The sequence below is a fragment of the Vanessa atalanta genome, chromosome 1 (genome assembly GCF_905147765.1).
Source record: "Vanessa atalanta chromosome 1, ilVanAtal1.2, whole genome shotgun sequence".
Lineage (NCBI taxonomy): Eukaryota > Metazoa > Arthropoda > Insecta > Lepidoptera > Nymphalidae > Vanessa > Vanessa atalanta.
In genome coordinates this window covers 14,200,124-14,220,287 of record NC_061871.1, presented here as the reverse complement: position 1 = coordinate 14,220,287, position 20,164 = coordinate 14,200,124, and the positions used below count along the sequence as shown (strand labels likewise).

At 35.4% G+C, this 20,164-nt stretch overlaps 2 protein-coding genes across 2 annotated transcripts; one reads left to right on the top strand and one right to left on the bottom strand.

Moving 5' to 3' along the window:
- Positions 1–670: 670 nt before the first annotated feature.
- LOC125063836 (mutS protein homolog 5-like) lies at positions 671–13,022 on the top strand. The gene is made up of 17 exons (XM_047670489.1): positions 671–721; positions 3,193–3,261; positions 3,837–4,035; positions 4,768–4,996; positions 5,147–5,317; positions 5,653–5,791; positions 6,215–6,277; positions 6,446–6,550; positions 6,935–7,031; positions 7,286–7,476; positions 8,243–8,288; positions 8,365–8,503; positions 9,413–9,633; positions 9,804–9,949; positions 11,717–11,929; positions 12,344–12,502; positions 12,927–13,022. The coding sequence occupies exons 1-17, from the start codon at positions 671–673 to the stop codon at positions 13,020–13,022; spliced, it is 2,334 nt and encodes a 777-aa protein (XP_047526445.1).
- Positions 13,003–18,802, bottom strand: LOC125065175 (ubiquitin-like modifier-activating enzyme 5). Its single transcript, XM_047672662.1, has 9 exons — positions 18,576–18,802; positions 17,988–18,123; positions 17,454–17,650; positions 16,759–16,945; positions 16,471–16,582; positions 16,053–16,150; positions 15,522–15,648; positions 15,220–15,290; positions 13,003–14,716 (listed from the first exon to the last, which is right to left on the bottom strand). Exons 1-9 carry the CDS (start codon positions 18,710–18,712, stop codon positions 14,603–14,605), a joined length of 1,179 nt encoding a protein of 392 aa, XP_047528618.1. The 5' UTR covers positions 18,713–18,802; the 3' UTR covers positions 13,003–14,602.
- Positions 18,803–20,164: the final 1,362 nt, after the last annotated feature.

Genomic DNA, 20,164 nt, shown 5'->3' with positions numbered 1-20,164 from the left:
ATGTTATTTAATAATGTTTAAAATAAGTTTATAATATAAGAAAATTCGTTTTATCGCATAAATTAATAAGTTATTTAAAATATCATTATTTTTGAATTAGGTACGATAATTAATAGTATATTATTTAAAAAATATAATTGTTATACCTAAACATAATTAAAAACCGTAAGTGCCTTTGTAAGAATTTCGTAGAAATTAAATAATTTACATTTAATTCTATAATATTTTTCATTTAAAAGTTAAAATTAATTTAGCGCGCGCTTATTTTTTTTTTATAATATGTTCAATTTTTAGTTAAGACGAGTTGCAACTTTTTTTTATGTAATCTTAAAATATGAATTTCTACGTTCTATATTCATTTTACAAGTTACAAATATTTAAAAAAAATATCACACAGTTTAAAATAATTAAATACTTTTTTTAATAAGGATAAACTTTGAGATTGTTTTTGTAGAAAAAAAAATAATATTTTTATTTCATTTATAAAACAATATCGGCTGTAAAACTGTGAACTTTGTCTAAGATTATATTAAAAAGTCATGACCTGATTTTTGGCGGGAATCATTTCTTATAAATTAAGAAAGAAAGCTAGCATATTCAAATTAACTGATAATATTTTTTTATTTTAATTCCGCTCGAAACATTAATATAATTAATAAAATGAGTGAAAATGGAGAAACATGTACATCACATTTGTATACAAACGAACGAACAAACGAGGGTACGTCCACGAGAAATTCGAACGAAAATCATTTTGTTATTTCTAAATGTAAAAGGTATGTTACAACAAGATTTTATAGTTATCTACGTAATTATTACAAGTCTTAGTAACTTATAAAAGTATGCAGTAGTTTCACGAGTTTCCTAAGATATTTAAGATCCCAGGGGCAAAGACGGCCCCAGCGGACTGCAGACAAGCACAAATGAGCTTTAAATATCTTCATTCTTACATTATAAGTATCTGTATTTATCGGTTGATATTCAGCTTAAGCCATACATGTAGTATAAGAATAAGCAACAATCCTTCCCAATAGGATAGCCTTTGTCGAGTATTAAAACGTTATCGATCTGTTACTCTTCCCTAAGTTAAGTTCTTTATAACAGTTACAAAGGCATGAAAATTAAGTCACGCGTTGCCTGTTGGTAATAATATCGGTCACTTGTTATGGAATAATATTTCTAAAGCGTGTTGAACACTTTTATTGTACCAAAGTTAAAACACGCAATATCGTGCTTAATAATAAATTGTATATTTTATTTTTATTTCATATTATAATTAGGTTGTTAAGTATTTTGTATGGTCATTCGTTATAGCTGCACGTGTACCTAACTTTTAAGCCAATTGTCGTTTGTTTAGTTTTTAAGGCTACAGGGACCGAGGTTTTGGGTTCAAATCCCAGAACAGACTAATATAAAGATATCGGGGTTTTCGTCGAGATTTTTTTAAATTGACTGTGTTTATACAACCGGGCCTCGAGAAGCTCGAACTATTTCGGGTCGAATCGGATTTGCCGTCCCATCGGTTTTTTTATTAATAAAGATAGGCGACAAGCAAATATATACCTATATAGCGGTATATGGTCATCGCCGCCCAATAGACACTTGGGTCTGTAAAAATATTAACCATTCCCAAGATCATCAATGCGCCGCCAACATACAACTAAGATGATACGTCCTTTGTGATACATTAAAAAAATTCGTTACTGTGAATTTTTATCTAATACTTAAATACGTTTGGAGTAGATAAGTTATTCTTAAAAAAAGTAACAATAAGATATCCTTTAATACAATAACAACAAATAATTAATTTTAATTAATTATATGCCTCGTTTATTAATTGTACGACATGTGTGTTCGATAAAAGTTTTTCTCCTTATAAATTCATTATTACGGTATGAAAATTGTATATGAATCGAAATATAATTGATGTCGAACTCACAATGTTTTAATCTTTATATTTATTATAAGAATTTACTTAAACATTACTTCTAGAATTCCTGTAGTCACTCCATTAATAAATGATAACGACAATGAAGACGAATTGGAAGACGAAGAGGTAATATAGATACGATTATTCATATATAATTTATTTCAATTATTCTCGTTATTTGCATTGATGGTTTTATTGTAGAACTATTATACTATTATAACCAGCCAATTTCGCTTTGCGTAATAAAAAACAGTTTTTGTTTCTATGAATAGTTAATAACCCTTTTGTTTTCATTTCCTGTGGTATTGTACAAAATGCTATAACGGTCACGTGATCAATTGAGTAGGTATGATTTCAGTGCTTTCTTTGTTAAATCGTAATGCTATTTTTACCCATAAATAATCAGTCACGCACTTATACATATGATGGCTTTTAATTCAGTAATATTTTCGTTATATGTATATTTATCTCGTAGGTCTTCATGACTCGTCTGGTTATCTTCTGTCAATTGTTTTCCGGGGTCGGAAAACTATTTTGCTTTTCGTAGAATATGATACGATCATTCATCATCAATATTCATTATAAATCCATATATAGTAGTTTTACATACATAGTGCGCACACAAACAGACTGACAAAATGTACGTAATGTATATCTGACCGACTATAATATACACACAATTAGAATTATACAAATTAATAAATACAATTAAAAAATTAAATCAAAATATTCAAGATTCTTGCCTTCTTTAAAAGCCCTTTTGAATCGTCATGTTACACTGTTGAATTAAATTTAAAGCTACCACCGGTTCGGAAAGTAGATTCTACCGACAATAACCGGCAAGAAATGCAGTAGTTACTCTGTTCCACCATTTTAATTACAGAGTATGTCAGTAAACAATAACTATATTTTTTTATATATCCTGGCTAGAAGTCAATAAATACTTAGTGCACGATTTTTTATCTTTAATATAATCTTGTATTAAGTAATATGTGTTATTTATCAATGTTTTTTTTTGAGCCAAGGTCAACTTAAACATAGCCGTGGAATCTTATTATAGAAACGAATACCGTGATCCAGAAAAGGTGTATTAAATTTGCGAATTCGGAGACTAGGTGTTATTAGTTAACCTTTCCTCCTCGTGTCCATACAATGATTGTCTCCGTTTCTTTCCAAAATATCTATATTATTTATTGTTGTTATGCGAATAGATTTTCGCTGTCAATAACACTCTTTGTCTATATAAGGATATTTGTCTCTAGCGTCTTCTAACAGTCTGCTGCCGATCAGGAAGGCTTGGAGCAGCTAGTTACACTCTACAAACGAGCGAGGTAAACGACTTAAATTGACACATAAAAATGGCACGATTGAAACCAATGAATTAAAGCTTAGGCCGAAATATCTTATTTATAATTAATTAATCACCCGGCTTCACACGGGTACAATAAATAAACAACTTTTAGATTGAAGAACAAATAAAAAAATAAAAAATATTTTATGTTCTTAGTAAAGTTGAAGTTCTCGGCTTTTCTCTACTATAATATGCATGTATCCGTATAAAATTTTCCTCTTGAATCGATCTTTTTAATGATAAAAACCGGATCCGTGTCGAAATTTATAAGGTTATCAAAAATTTTAACTCTCTTTACAAATAACAGAAAATACACTAAGCATAAAAATTTACTCACTTAAGTTTTAAGTATAAAAAGTTTTAAATGTATTACAAAATCTAAAGTAGATGTTTTAAACTATATTTTATTTTATTTCTAATGGGTAACAGTCTACCCTTTTTTTCTATTTTCGTATTTTTTAAAGATCTTCTACTTGTTGATGAATATACGCAAAATTCGCCGGAAATTTTAATAACAAAAAGGCTTTAGAATTAATATAATATGTGGTTTCATAGCTGCTAATCTTGGAAGAAATAATGGACCGAGCTCCCGAACACCAGATCTTTTTATCCTTATTTAATCAAATCGACCCAGTAAAGATCATAATGGATGGAAAATCTCAGGGCACCCTCATAAGTGCTGTCAAGAAAATCGTCCTTAATGACACCGACGACGGAAAGTGTAAACTCATATTTGTATCCGCTAAAGACTACAGTATGTGCCTATATTTTTCATTCTAATATTCTTAAGCTTATAAAACATTTAAAAAAATGCAAATAGAATCGCGACTCTTAATTGAAGAAATAGATTATAGTTCCGCTCGGGGTAGGCGATGAGGGAAAATGTCGTAAGATAACCTACATGTGTCGGATAAGATTATGGGAATTGCAATACGCATGTTGCGTAATTTTTCAGTTTGGTGGAATAAGCTCCTTCTTAAGACGAGGATTACCCACTAATCATTAATTTTTGAAAATATTGTATGCCATTTTATCAAAAATGCCATTTCGACAAATTTTAACTCACGGTGTAAGTTTGGTACTACAAATAGGATGAAAGATATACCTTGGTATATAATTTACTAGCTGACCCTGTAGCTTAGCTTCGCGAAATTTATTAAACTTTACCTTCAGCACACAATTTAACACTTCGATTGACTTTAAAAAAACTAGCCTCTGTCATTCCCTGGGACTCAAATTATCACTATACCAAATTCCACCAATATCGGTTCATCGGTTTACGCCTGAAGAGGTAACAGACAGAGTTACTTTTGCATTTATAATATTAGTTTATAATTATATTAAATATTAATTTCATACTATATGTCATTTTAGAGGTGTGTACACTACGGATAGTAAAGTAAATCATAGTTGCATTTTAGAATTATAAAATATTAAAAAATATATATGTTTTTTTTTACTAAGTTTAAATTATTTCATCTTCAAGATTTCGAAGCATGTAAGCGTCGTATACACTCCCTCTCTCTCCCCAACGAACCTCCCCACTGCTCGGACGAGGAGCGCCTCGTGTTCCTCCGTACGGTCGTCGACTTCTCTCAGACGCAAACTGTGCACGCTCTGGGCGCTATGCTGAGATACCTAGACCTTAACTGGTCGAATCTGAGCTTGAATCTGCACGGGAAGCCCGAATTTTTAAGCTTAAGGAGAATATCCCTGTGAGTGCCATTGTATTCGAAATCATTATTCGTAATATATTAAATTAATATAATACTGAGTATTCGCTATACGAAAATTCAGTAAAAATATACTAATAACGTTATAGTTTTATTGGGTCAAGTATTAACTGAGCCACCGATTACCTTCAGACATGATATAGTATCGATAGACGAGGACACGTACCGCGGCTTACAAATCTTCAGCTCCACGTCACATCCGAGCGGGTTTAAGAAGGGCGCGCGGGGGAGCAGCAGGGAGGGACTGAGCCTCTTCCAGCTCTTTAGCAAATGCTCTTCTAAAGTCGGACATAGGCGTATGAGGTAGCGTGAACTGTTGTTAGAAGTTAGAAATTAATAAATATTTAGAACCATTGTGTTGTTACTATGTATAATAATTATTTAATTCTTTCAAAAAATACTAATAATTAAAACAAATAGCTCACAATAAAATAATATCAAAAGCATTTGTGACTTTCAGACGTGGTAGCTTTAAGTTCTGCCTTATAAAAGCCCTATACAGAATATATTTTCTCTAGCTTTGTAGACAAAAACACTATTTAAATTTAAAAATACATTCATATATATTTTAAAAGTTTAATTTAAGGATACTAAAGTATACTTAATATTTTCGAATTGAATTTGAAGCTGTAACTTAGGCAATTATTCCGTCACCCAACGAACGACATCGAAACACTCAAACGAAGACAAGACGTCATCGGATACTTCATTAGACCACAGAGCGACACTATCATGAGAAACATTTGCACTTCTCTTAGATTTATAAAAAATGTTAATGTAAGTAAAATAATTCCAAGCAATTGATAAATATTTGAAAAAATATTGTAAAAAAGATTTACTCTTCGATTTTGAACATCAGCGAGCCGTTTGGTTCCGGCCGAGTAGAATAGAATGATCCTTCTCAACTCATATGTCAATACCATAAACGCTGACTTAGAGAAACGTAAAAAGGGCATTCAAAGATAACCATGTTAGTTCCTCAAATACTCACCAGTATGGTGACCAATACGCCAATATAAACATTGCCGAGGGATGGGAAGGAAAGCCAACATTTTACAGCAAAAAAACTCTGCCAAGTCTTTTTTACAATATCGGGACATTGGCAACGGCAAGCAAATAATTACGATGGTTCAATAAAATTAGTAATAATTGAATTTATTTACATATTTATCTCTTAACGTATGTTCGTTTTACTCGCAGGGCATCCTTGCGAAGATCAAGGCTTTATCAGCAAAGGCTTATCAATGGAAATCACTTTACAATGTTAGTTTTGTCTAAAGAATTTACAACTTATTATTTTTTTACTATTTTCAAGAAATTCTTCGACCTCCTGATTGAGCTGTTCTTTCAAAATAATACGAATCGCTGATGTTATTTCTGTACATTGTCCGTAAGCTACACAGTTCTCTGATATAATTAATTTCACCACAGGCTCTATACAACGTCGTTCTAATTTGCGAAATGTGTGAATCTGTTGGACAAGATTGTGAATATTTGGAACAACTAGCGACTTACGATACTAACAAACTTTACGAGGTTGGCTCTAGATTTTTTATGCTCCTTACACCACTTTTGTATTATTTTATGTCATATAGGTAGGTTAATAGGACGGGCAGTTGGGCCATTTGACCCTAATTGGTTAACGCTACTAATTAGATATGCTACTGTAAGAAATATTAAAACAACAAAAGTGCTGTTAAATGCTGAAAATTTTTTGCTGTCTATACTCTTAGTCGTCTCACGCACACTAAGACATTTTGTAAGTACGAGCGTCGTTATGCACGACGATACAAATTTAATGTTTTTTGTGCTTCGTAAGTGAATAGGTAATCTATACGCGGTATCTAAAGATAGTTCAAAATTGTTTGACGTTATAATATGCACTGATGAGACATGTAACTTAAATAATGCTCGTAATAGATGGCACTCTACATGAACCGAATTATAGACTTCGATCTGTCCAAGTCTGAAGGGAAATTCACCGTGAAAGCGGGAGTGGACCCCGACCTAGACATTAGTGAGTGATTCTTCTTTATAACACGAGTTTATACACTCATCTCTAATACTAAAAACTCTTTAAAATTAATTATTACATTAGATTAGTTCAATACGTATTATTATATATGTATATGTAAGTTATTAGTGTTGTTAATTGGATATGATATAGTAAAAGAATAAAGAAAAATAAATGAATTATTGATCAAATTACAATTATTGATAAATAATTGTAATCAGTCACATTATATTTAAATACCAGACAACGATTTGTAGAAAAACAAACCATGGCCAGCCTCCACGGGCTGATGTCTGAAACGGCCAAAGTCGAGCTAGAGCGTTTACCGACTTTCATAGAGGAGTGTACGATGCTGTACATGCCGCATTTAGGTTATCTGCTGGGAGTCAAGGCCTGGGACGACAAGTTGACGATGGAAGAGAAGGAGCTGCCCAACATGAAGTTTATGGTAAGGATTCGTATGAACAATTTTTTCTATTTTTATTTTAAATATGTGTGAATTTACTATACGATAGACTACAACTGCGCCACAAGTGTGTGTGTAACGTTACTAACTTAACAAATAGTCGCTCAGAGATAAACCAAACGTTGTGACGTCACAGACACTCGTGAATACAGTACTGTGTGCAAAATTCATTCAAAGCGTGTATTCATTTTTTTTGCTAACCGTACTGCAATTATTGCATGCATAAGCCGCCATTTTAGGTTATTCTATCTATTAACTCAGCTTATTTCGTTATTAGTAATATAATAGATCATTCCATATTAGTAAAGTAATAAAAGTAGTAAAATTGTCTGTGTCTAAATCTGTCCATAGTTAGTTCTAGAGTATATATTTGACAGTACAGCTGAAGACTATGTTAGAGTAAGATCGATGCCGGGGCAATCATATCTGGGGTTACAGTGTAAATAGTATCTAAACAAGGCTAAGAACTCAATAGTGATAATTATACATACATATAAAGTACTTAACATATCCATACACTGAAAAGACTTAATAGGTTCATATGTTTCCTATTCTAATAATTTCATTATTATTTGAATACAAATTTTAACGGATGTTTAAGTATCTTTAGTATTAATTATGCCATAAGCTTAATGCTATCTAATAGTAGGTAGTAAGGTAAAGAGAAACACAGTTCCTAATTTTAATGTCAGATAAAATTTAATTAATTATAATTAATAAAATATAAACAATGTCCACATTTTTTAAGTTCCAAAACAACGACTACATTCACTACAAGAGCAAAGGATGCGAAGGTAAGTAAATAATGAATAAGTTGATTTATAAAAAAGGGAACTAAAAGAATTACACTAAAAAACATAAAATATTTAGAACTAGACGTGATGATAGGCGACACGTATCCGGAGATAGTGGCTCATGAGACGCGGATCATGATGCGGCTCACTTCCATTCTACTGGAAAATCTACACACACTTGCGACCGTCATAGATAAGTGTGCTGAGTTAGATTGGTAAGATAACCCGACAATGTTCTGTAACATATCGACATTATTTCAATAAATCATAAACACATCGTACAGTAATAATGACTTTTTGAGTTTGAACTAAACCTGATTATAAGTGAGTGCAATGAAGCTCATTTGAGACTTGATATTACTTCGGTTATCGCAAAAGGATCGCGCATTTTAAAAAATTAAGTATGTTAGTATTAGTTAGATGTTGTATATATGTATTTATAGTATCGTATTTATATAATATCCCTTATAAAATAAATTAATTTAGCCGTAAACGGTTTAGGGTGATAATTTATACTATGTTTTAGATCTATTTACTCATAGCCTATTCCAATCTAAGTAGGAATAAAGATAAACAAACTTTAGATTTGCGTGTTGTGAACTACAAAGAGTTTATGATTAATTAATTAAATAATAATTAATTATAATAATATAACACTATTAAATTTAACTACTTATATCCAATTTTACTTCCGAAATTCCGATAACAGTTTCGACGACGTTCAAAACGCCATTTTTACGCAAATCCACATATCATAAATTAATCAAGCTCTCGACTAATAATACCGCGTCAATTTGCTGTCAAATGTTGTTTATTTGGCTTTTTTCCTGTTATGGTTGGAATAGAGTATACGAAGGTGCTTGCAAAAATGATAGGAGTGCATTTGATAAAAAAAAAAAACAAATTATATTACACTATTGGCAGTGTATGCCCATAATTTTATGCGGAGTGGTGCGCCTTCGTAATTGGAAAGATCTATACGTCTCTTTCTTGCAAATATCAAATCAATGATGACAAAAAGAGAGAAATTAGTGTTTTATTAAACACTGCAAGGTATTCCTTGTCATAGATGCTAGGAATGAACAATATTTAATTAAAAAAAGTTTTAAACAATATAATTACAGCTTAATAACAATATCCAAAGTATGCAAAGAATACAACTACGTCCGACCGACGTTAACCGCAGACAAAGTGATAGACATCAAAGAAGGCAAGCATCCGCTGTACCTGGCCAACTGTGACAACTTTGTGCCCAACGACGTGACCTGCAGTCGGGAGGCGGGCTACGTCAAGATCCTGACCGGACCCAACTCCAGCGGGAAGTCCGTGTACATGAAACAGATAGGTCTGTTTCCTTTACATATATTCAAATATAAGACCGACTAACGGGCCCCCGCACGGTTACTAGAGTTTGGTCAATTTGAAAAGAAACTGTCATTCCAAGAAGCATAAACCAATGATATCGTCATTGCATCATCGGCCATGAGGTCCATTAAGCCCCCGTGCGCGCGGCAGGGCTGATCGCGTTCCTGGCGCACGTGGGCAGCTGGGTGCCGGCGGCGGCGGCGCGGCTGGGCGCGCTGCGCCGCCTGCACTCGCGCGTGCGCTCCGCCGAGCCCGTGGCCGCGCACATGTCCGCCTTCCTCGTCGACCTGCGCCAGGTGAGCCCGCCGCGCCGCCTGCACTCGCGCGTGCGCTCCGCCGAGCCCGTGGCCGCGCACATGTCCGCCTTCCTCGTCGACCTGCGCCAGGTGAGCCCGCCGCGCCGCCTGCACTCGCGCGTGCGCTCCGCCGAGCCCGTGGCCGCGCACATGTCCGCCTTCCTCGTCGACCTGCGCCAGGTGAGCCCGCCGCGCCGCCTGCACTCGCGCGTGCGCTCCGCCGAGCCCGTGGCCGCGCACATGTCCGCCTTCCTCGTCGACCTGCGCCAGGTGAGCCCGCCGCGCCGCCTGCACTCGCGCGTGCGCTCCGCCGAGCCCGTGGCCGCGCACATGTCCGCCTTCCTCGTCGACCTGCGCCAGGTGAGCCCGCCGCGCCGCCTGCACTCGCGCGTGCGCTCCGCCGAGCCCGTGGCCGCGCACATGTCCGCCTTCCTCGTCGACCTGCGCCAGGTGAGCCCGCCGCGCCGCCTGCACTCGCGCGTGCGCTCCGCCGAGCCCGTGGCCGCGCACATGTCCGCCTTCCTCGTCGACCTGCGCCAGGTGAGCCCGCCGCGCCGCCTGCACTCGCGCGTGCGCTCCGCCGAGCCCGTGGCCGCGCACATGTCCGCCTTCCTCGTCGACCTGCGCCAGGTGAGCCCGCCGCGCCGCCTGCACTCGCGCGTGCGCTCCGCCGAGCCCGTGGCCGCGCACATGTCCGCCTTCCTCGTCGACCTGCGCCAGGTGAGCCCGCCGCGCCGCCTGCACTCGCGCGTGCGCTCCGCCGAGCCCGTGGCCGCGCACATGTCCGCCTTCCTCGTCGACCTGCGCCAGGTGAGCCCGCCGCGCCGCCTGCACTCGCGCGTGCGCTCCGCCGAGCCCGTGGCCGCGCACATGTCCGCCTTCCTCGTCGACCTGCGCCAGGTGAGCCCGCCGCGCCGCCTGCACTCGCGCGTGCGCTCCGCCGAGCCCGTGGCCGCGCACATGTCCGCCTTCCTCGTCGACCTGCGCCAGGTGAGCCCGCCGCGCCGCCTGCACTCGCGCGTGCGCTCCGCCGAGCCCGTGGCCGCGCACATGTCCGCCTTCCTCGTCGACCTGCGCCAGGTGAGCCCGCCGCGCCCGTGGCCGCACTCGCTCGCCCGACGCCGACGCCGAAGTTTTCACATTTGGCGATGAAGACAAATGTCATGAGAATTCCTGCACGTGTCCCCATGTGTACCCTCTTATACCGCGCGACCCCTTATATTCTTGGCACGGAGATATTTGCGCTGTGTTGAAATATTTACAGTGTTTGCTGTAATACTATTGACCTTGTTAATTTACAATATTATTTCGAACACTTACTAATATTTATAATCTAATTGAAACTTTTCTATCAAAGGAAAAGTGCCTAACTAAAATTAAAACTGCCTATTTTCGTTGTATCAGGTGCTTGTCAAAAAATTCCTAGAGCGCAATTTTACTGTTAAGAGTAGGGATAATGATAATATTTCAGGTTCCGCATTGCAATTGAAGGCACAATTTTTAAGTATTTTTTGCTTATCTCGTAAAAAGAGAGAAAAATAAAGAGCCAGTGTAACAGACATATGAACATAACATCTTAAATCCCAACGTTGGTGAAGCATCGGTCTCACACGATCGACACGATCTAAGGCATGGCTAATATTTCTTATAACACCTAGGTGACCAAGTACCCTCAATTGGCCAATTTGCCAATTCACCAACCTATACAATAAAAATAACGCTACTCTCAATAAGTTTTTCATAAATAACTAATCTTATGAATTAAAGATGTCTCTCGCCCTGCAAGAGGCCACCTCCGACTCCCTGATCATCATCGACGAATTCGGCAAGGGCACGTCGGAGACGGACGGACTCGCACTGCTCGCAGCCTGCCTCAACACTTACCTGTTCCGGGAAGAAGATTGCCCACATTTACTGATATCGACGCATTTCTTTAATCTCAAGGAGTTCATTGTCGATACGCCGATCGTCCAGTTTTTGGTATTTCAGTTAATAGACATGAATCAATATTGAATTAACAAAACTATACATCTAAGATTGTCGTTAAATTCTCAAAAAATAAATTATCTTTTAATGATCCTTTTAATTAAGGGTCGTCAATAACGTTAACGGCGTGATAGTACTCTGGTATTGTATTAAAAGCAACAGTACTCTCATTTTATTTTAAATATATAATATGCAAAGTATTTTTATCCGGCCCGATAAAACCTGACTGGACGTCCAATCCTACCCGAAACGCCCTAGAGTAGGACGGACGGCTTCACGTAGTCTCCGAGGCTCGAGACTGGAGATGAGCACTCGCCCTCGGCTCCCCGCACACGAGCCGCGACTATAAATTTTCGAAAAAATTCAATCAGTTCTTACAGCCCGACCAACCAGTCAGTCCGCCCGCAGCATTTGGAGCACGTCGTGCACGGCGGCCGGCCCGTGTTCCTGTTCCGCGTGGCGGCGGGCGCGGGGGGCGCGGCGGGCGCGGGGGGCGCGGGGGGCGCCGCCTGCGGGGTCGGCGGCCGTGTGGTGCGCCGCGCCGAGCGAGTGCTGGAGGCCTTGGCGGTAGCTCAGTGATTTGGAGGATATAGTAGGGAATTCAATGAAATAGGCAATGAAAACCTATTCAAAACTAACTTGCCGAAGTTTCTTCGCCGGTTCTTCGAGGGGCCTGGGTGTTTCGTTCGGTGTATAACCGAGATCGAATAAAGTTCAGGAATAATGATAATATATTGACTTCAGACCGTTTGTAAAACAATTTAGCCATTTAGAAAATTGGAAAATCATATTTTATGGCGTATACTTTCTCCATCTTTTGAGGCACTGCCAAAATAGTCTGGCGCAATTATAAACCACGAATAAAAAAAATCAATTGAACGCTATTTTTGGAAAATCACCAACTTAGTTATATAGTAACCTTCACAAGTTAATTTTTTGAACCAATATTTAATACATTTTAAACAGCATCTTATATCAGATACTCTTTCAGACGAACACCTTGCCACCCGCTAATGAGAAGATCAAGGAAAAACTAAAAGCGATCACGGAAATTATGAAGACCGAACTGCTCGCTGAAGACATTTAATTAATTATATTATAAAAATCATTTAATGTTAAACAAAATGATATCCATTCGCTTAGCACTAGCAACAGTACAATAAATACGTTATAAAATTTAAAACATGTAAAAATATAATTACATTTACGAACTATCGCTCAGGTGATACTTTTAAACAATAAATTTCGTCGGAATGTTCTTTGTCATGAATTTATACAATTATCATAAAAAAATATGCGTTGTGACGTTTTAATCTTACCATTTAAGAGCGGCGCTCCGTTAAGGTACTATCTTGGCTAGTAACGTGACGTCATTAAATGCATATATTATTAATATATTTATATTCAAAAAATATAACGGAACGTAAAAAAAAAACCTCTGTTTCGAAAAGCACAAATTTTGTGACACATCTTTTATGAATAACAATCTACTATAACTAAATAAATTTACATTACATACGAAAAATACAATTCACTAATAAATAATATGTTCTTAAATATAATGCTTATCGCATTTTTTTTCAAATTTTGTTAACTATTTTGATAAATAAATAAATATACATTAGCACCACCGCCTATACCAAAATACAAAAGATCAAAAATCGTTTTAAATACACAATATATTAAAAAAAAAAAAGAAGTACGATGTTTTCTTTAATTTTAAACGAAAGAAAAGATTACTAAACCAAAATATATAACGGAGAATGTTTTAGTATATATAGCACTTGACAGAAGTTTGCCCGTGGTGTTGCTTGTATGAATAATAAATACATTCGAGACTTATGAAAGAACAAGCTTAGTCCGCCTCGATTTAGAACCTATATCGATAAACCGGCTTTTTAATGTAAACGTAACTTAAGTTATACCGCTCGTGACGTCATCAAACCCTCGCTTACGTAGTTTGTATTGGAATATGAAACTTAGAAGATAGCAGAAATTATAATCACATCCTGAACCTTAGCAATAGACTTCTTTAATACATCAGTTATTCAACAATATGACACTGTTAAGTAAATATAAAATGTAAATGGGCGATATGTACTGAATGATGAATTTCATAAACTTTACATATTTATATAAATCTTTTAAACTAGACTTTCAGACATGCACCGATAAAGCGCGCGAGTTCAGCTAAATCGGATTAACATATTAATTTCATTTTGGCTGTATATTTCAATTATTATATATTTATTTCAGGTTACCCCACACTTAGGGTCAACTGATAAATTTGAACATTAATAAAGTTACAACATCGCTGTGAACATTTCTGAATTCAATATATATTTGAATCACATCAGCGTAGCCAGGGGTGCGAGGGTCCCATCATTCTCCCCCTTGAAAAAGGTTTCAATGTAAAAATTGCTTGGAAATTATATAAAAATAGAAGAATTACGTCACACTCATGCACACCACAATATCATAATTAATAAGAATTTAGAAAAAAAAAAAAACATATGTTTTATAAGTATTGCACATGATATGTCCCTCAAATCAACAAGAGTAGCAAAATAGCCTGGCTACGCAGATGTCCACGGTCTGCCACAAAGCAAAACACTATATAACTCCTACGGCGATATGGCTATCTCTCTATACAAGCACACCGAGCGTTCACATGGACTTCATCTGCTGCATCAGCTCTTCCAGGGACAGCTCGGAGGCGGCCACGGCTCCCCCGGAGCTGGTCTCCGGCGTGCTGTTGTCCACGGGTATGCTGTAGGCTACCTGCAAAAATAGAAAATTCAAATGAAAATTATTCTTAGATTTACATAGCCTTCTCATTTAGTGCATCAAACTTTTATTTCTTAGAATTGGCACTGAATTTAAGAAAAAAAATAAACATTGGCGTCCGGTCTATGAGCCACTTGGTGGTATGTGGTCACCGCCAAACATACATTGGCGCCGTAGAAATATTAACCATTCCTTACATGCAATGCGCCGTCAACCGTGGGCACTAATATGTTATTTCCTTTGTGTCAGTCACACTGGCTCACTCACCACTGTTGCACTTTTAATGAAAAGTGTAACACAAAAATACTAAGTATTGTTGTTTGGTGATAAAAATGTGATAAGAGGGTCAGACCCAGACCCTAGGTAGGTCCTACTTTACTAAAAATTTAACATTATTGGCTTATTTTTCTTGCATTTTACTGACATTTTCTGAAAAAAATTATAAAACAAAACATATTTTTACTAAATACTGTTTCTTTAAACCAACAAAAACTAACCTGAACACCGTCGACGAGCTTTAAATTAGATGCTTCTTCCTCGGGAGTGTTCTCATCAACTAGGCTTATACCTGAGGAATAAATGCAATACTGTTTTTAATGTTCTGACGAGAATACAATTAACCTTTTCCGATTATTTAATATGATATTACATTAATTTAAATATAAAGTTAGTGATTTTTATTCCGTTTTCGATTCGAATTGGTATATATAGTACACACTAGAAGGTCATACACAGATTTTAAAATGTATATGTTATGTGAACTTAGTTATGAAACCTTTATAATCAATAATAATCATACCCCACTCGTTGTCGGCGTGGATCGGAGTTGAATCCTCTTTCACTTCGGTGGCCAGCTCCACCACGGGCTTGGCTTTAAACTCAGCCTGACGCTGGCGGCAGAAGGAGTCGTCGCACTGCGGGTTCGGCTGGAAAGTTACAAATAACGATTAATATACAATACATAAAGAATATAGTATTACAGAGTTTGTTTATTTTCTTTGACAACCAACTATTTTCGTGTCATGGCTTAGTTAGTTCCTTAATTATTATTTTTTTTCTAATGGTACGCGGGGCCTTTAGGCAGTTTAGGTTTAGGTAATTTTTAGTATCCTACACTGCCAAATTGTCAGTGCGACCCTGGATGTTATGCTAGTTTTACGTCAACTACACTAATAATAATATATAATATAACCTGTCCATAAATATTAAATTCATTCTTAATGTACTTATTTGATACTAAAAGCATTAAGTATTACACTGAAAAAAAAATTGTCTTCATATTTTTTTATACAACGTATTTAGTTACTGAAACGCAAAAATATTTTCTCACCTTCAAAGCCATCGTAGGGAAGAAATCAGTCAGTGCGGAATATCCCAAATAATGACTGACATTTCCAAAATTTAGCAAATACTTCAATGTATTTTGAACTGAAATGGAAAATAAAATCCAACATCAACAATAATTTTGCACTCTCCCTCATAAAAATTAGATTTGAAAAATTGTACGACTATATAATTATAAAAAGGATTGTTTCCTACTTGCAAATGTGAAATCACTGATGATAGAAAGAGAGGAAGCTAAGAAATCTAACTATTTATTTTAACAGTTAGAATCACAATTCTTAAAAATGTACAAGCTTTTCCCTCACACACTTTCGTAAAAGCCTCCTCTTTGGCAAAACCAAAGGTCAATTAAATTATATTGCAAATATAGATGTTACTTAAAATTAGTTGAATAAATGAATTACCTAGAAAGCCTGCAACAATACCCATTGTGGTTGGCAAGCTCGCTGCACAGACACCTTCCCTCTTCAGTGTCTTCTCATCAATCTTGGAAGCCACCACGAGAGGTGGAGCACACTGGAATAAGTAAGTCAATATAACGAAAAGTACTTTAAATAATAATATAATATATAAGTTGGATATAATAGAATAATTATATCAGAGAGGAAAAGATTGTATTGTATACCATATTGAATTATCATATTTTTAAGAAAGTATTTATTGTTTACTTTAGAGTTTATTTTGTAACTTACTGCAAAGCATGCAGTTTCTCCAGGTATGATGAACTGTATGTGACCTGAGACAGCATTTTCACTAACACCAGACTCAAACCAGCGCTGATTTAATTCATTGCATGCCGTGTTGATAGCCATACGAGCCTCAAAGTTGTCAACACAGCTCAGAACCAGATCTACAGGGCCACCGGTTAAGCTGCCTGAACTATACAACAACAAAAAAAGTTAAAATTAATGTGGAAATGGACCATTTCTGTGAGATTAAACGATGTACGAGAAGGGAATGAAAGTAATTACTAATTTACAAATGGCAGAAGACGGGGAAGAGTTGTATGTGTGATAATATTGAAAATTAAAACAATATGTCTCAAGAATTGTCTTTTTTATATATTCCACCACATAAATTATAGTATTGTTAACAGTTGCCACTTAAAAACTAACTATGTTTTTTCTATAGTATGTACCCCTATTTATAGTGTGAAGATGAAATGACAAATGGACCACCTGAATCAGAACTATATTTGTTGAGATAAGGCTGTGCAGACTATTTTCAAGGACTACCTGTCTGATAAATCTATTATATAGACTATTTATTCCACTTATAACAGTAACCATAAAATTCTAACCCAAATGACAATTTAAATAAAGCAGGATTCTATTTTATATACTATGTGGGTACAAATTATATATAAATAATAATCAGATAAACCTACCTGATAGTGTCACAGAACTTTTGAAAGTTGTCAACTGTTGTTATATTATAGTTATATGCATCAATAGCTACGTCTGGATTGATGGATTGAAGAGTTCCAGCAGCAGCATCTACTTTGCTGAGCCCAGCTTGGTGGGGCTGGAAGAACAGGCGGTTCATATTTGCCAGTTCCACTTTGTCGTAGTCAAATAGTATTAACTGAAACAAATTTAAAATTGTTAATAAACAAGTAAAGAATTAAATCAAATAATGTTTATATCAAAATATAATTAGACTTAGTTTTTAGTTTGCAATATTTTTTTTATTATTATTAATTTTTAAATTATTTTTATAAATAGCTATTTCAAGTAATTAGCTAATTCACAAGTAAACACTGGACTTATTATAAAGTAAGCTTAATAGTGTAAATTTTATGTGTTATAGGTTTCATAATGATTACTACTGTATTTAATTTTTGGATAGAATAAATCAAATAAAAAAACATTCATAGTGCAAGAGTAAATTAAAAGTAATAAGTTTTATATAATTTTCATACCTTGCCAATACCGCATCTGGTAAGCATCTCTGCAGTGACACTGCCAACACCTCCAACACCGACCACAGCTACTGATAGCTCCCTGATCTTTTCATAGTTATCAACTATACCCATTCGCTTAAGGGCCATAAGACGACTAAAAAAATATATTTAATATGATAATTTTCTAAATTTAAAAATCTTATTAATATATACTCGAAGAGAATGCATGATGTCAATGATGATGACTCTTACCATACCAACGAATATGGACAGAGACTACTACTAATAAAATCAAACTTACTTGTTTATAATATAATTCTACTATTAAAAACCAATTACCTATAAAATTGTATTGGACTCATAATTTAGCATTGAATTTAAAATAAATCCCTCTTCACTTTTAGTTTTCAGCTTTAAGGTCATATTTTATACTAAATATATTTTTGAACTGTTAAGACATGTTCGCATTTTTATGAAAAACTACTATTTATGAAGAAATGTGGTGTGTAACGTAAACATAACTAATTTGATTCAATATACTTTAAGAATTTCAGATTAATATCATACACAGTATTTTAATAACATATGTTACGATATAAACAATACCTGTAGGGATTAGAGTCGACCACTTCCGATGACATTACATCGATTTTCTCTCGGACTGGTCCTACATTTCCTTGAGCTACCTTCAATTTTGCCTCCAATTCAACAATTTTCTTCTTCAATTCTTCTATATTCGCCATTTTTAATACAATATGTTTGATTATTCACCTATTTGAGAAAGTGGTCAATTTTCTGATTACTGTAAGTGACGACGGTTGTCGAGTATTGACTTTATATGTCATCCAACGGCACGTCACCATGACATTTGGAACTAGTTTGCAAAATACTACAATTAATATGTAGGCAAATATTTGACACGTTCATTTTATTTTAAAAAAGGTAAAATTATCAAGTGATGTTTTTGAAACGATTCTCATAGTGAAGTCACAATTAAGCTTTTGAGTGATTCATTAGGTAACATTACGTAAGTTTAGGAAAATTAAAAATTAAAAACTTAATCATTTCGTTAAAATATTTTACGTTATATTTGTATTGCCATTTATTAAGTTAGCTAATAAGCAAGATAAGTAATTTTCCGTGTGTTTTTGCCGTACCATGCACAAATTCCTGCATGCAATGTAGTCTTTTTATTCATGATGATGATATATATCATCGATCGAAGTAAACAAATCAAAATATACTACATTCAAGAAGGCAAAAACAACAAGCACATTTGAATCGTTATGTCACAAGATTAAATTGAATTTAAAACTTGCAACAGTTTAAAGTATAAATACTACTGACGACAACCAGCAAGAAATTTAATAGTAATCCTTTTTTTGAAATGAAAATTACATACACAATAAAATTTATAAGTATATACTGTATCTGTGCCTATTATAGTGTTGAAAATTTCAGATCTACCTAGCAGATAGGTAAAATTTATTTATTCATTAATATGATTTAATCAACACATACAAGGGACGAAATTAAAAAAACATTTATATTAATCACCAAACAATTGAATTATTTATTCAATTTTAAATGCTATTTTCAAAATAATACATTAAAAATTATTTAAAAAAGAATCAGATTTCTAATTATTAAACATGATCGGCTATTAAAACATTTTTACAAAAATATATATAAATAATATATCAAAACAAAAAGAGAAAATATTATATAAATTAATAAACAAATAAAGTCTAAGAGCTTGTAAGTTATATAATGTTTAGTTTAACAAAAAATATCGTTGCTTTTTGTGTAACCTCGAATTACTGGTAAGTTCATAGTGGTTTACTTGAAGAAATCTTATACTATATATTATGAATGCACGTAAAAATATAACTTACGAATTCAGTAACTCCGTTAGTTTTGCGAGTACAAAAATAAATTTAAGAAATCATTATTATGTAAAATTGTATGTTCTAACATAATATAACTCCTCAATTGGTTCACCGTGATCTATATGAGTACCAAGGTTCTGTTTTCGTTATATATATTAGAAAAAAAAAATAGGCTGTGACCAACGGACAGACAGACACGAGAATTATTTTATAGGGATTTCGTTTCTATCGTATGTACGAAACACTGCGTCGTTCCCAAGTAAATGGGATTAAATGTAACCGAATAATTATGGTATCAATGGTATC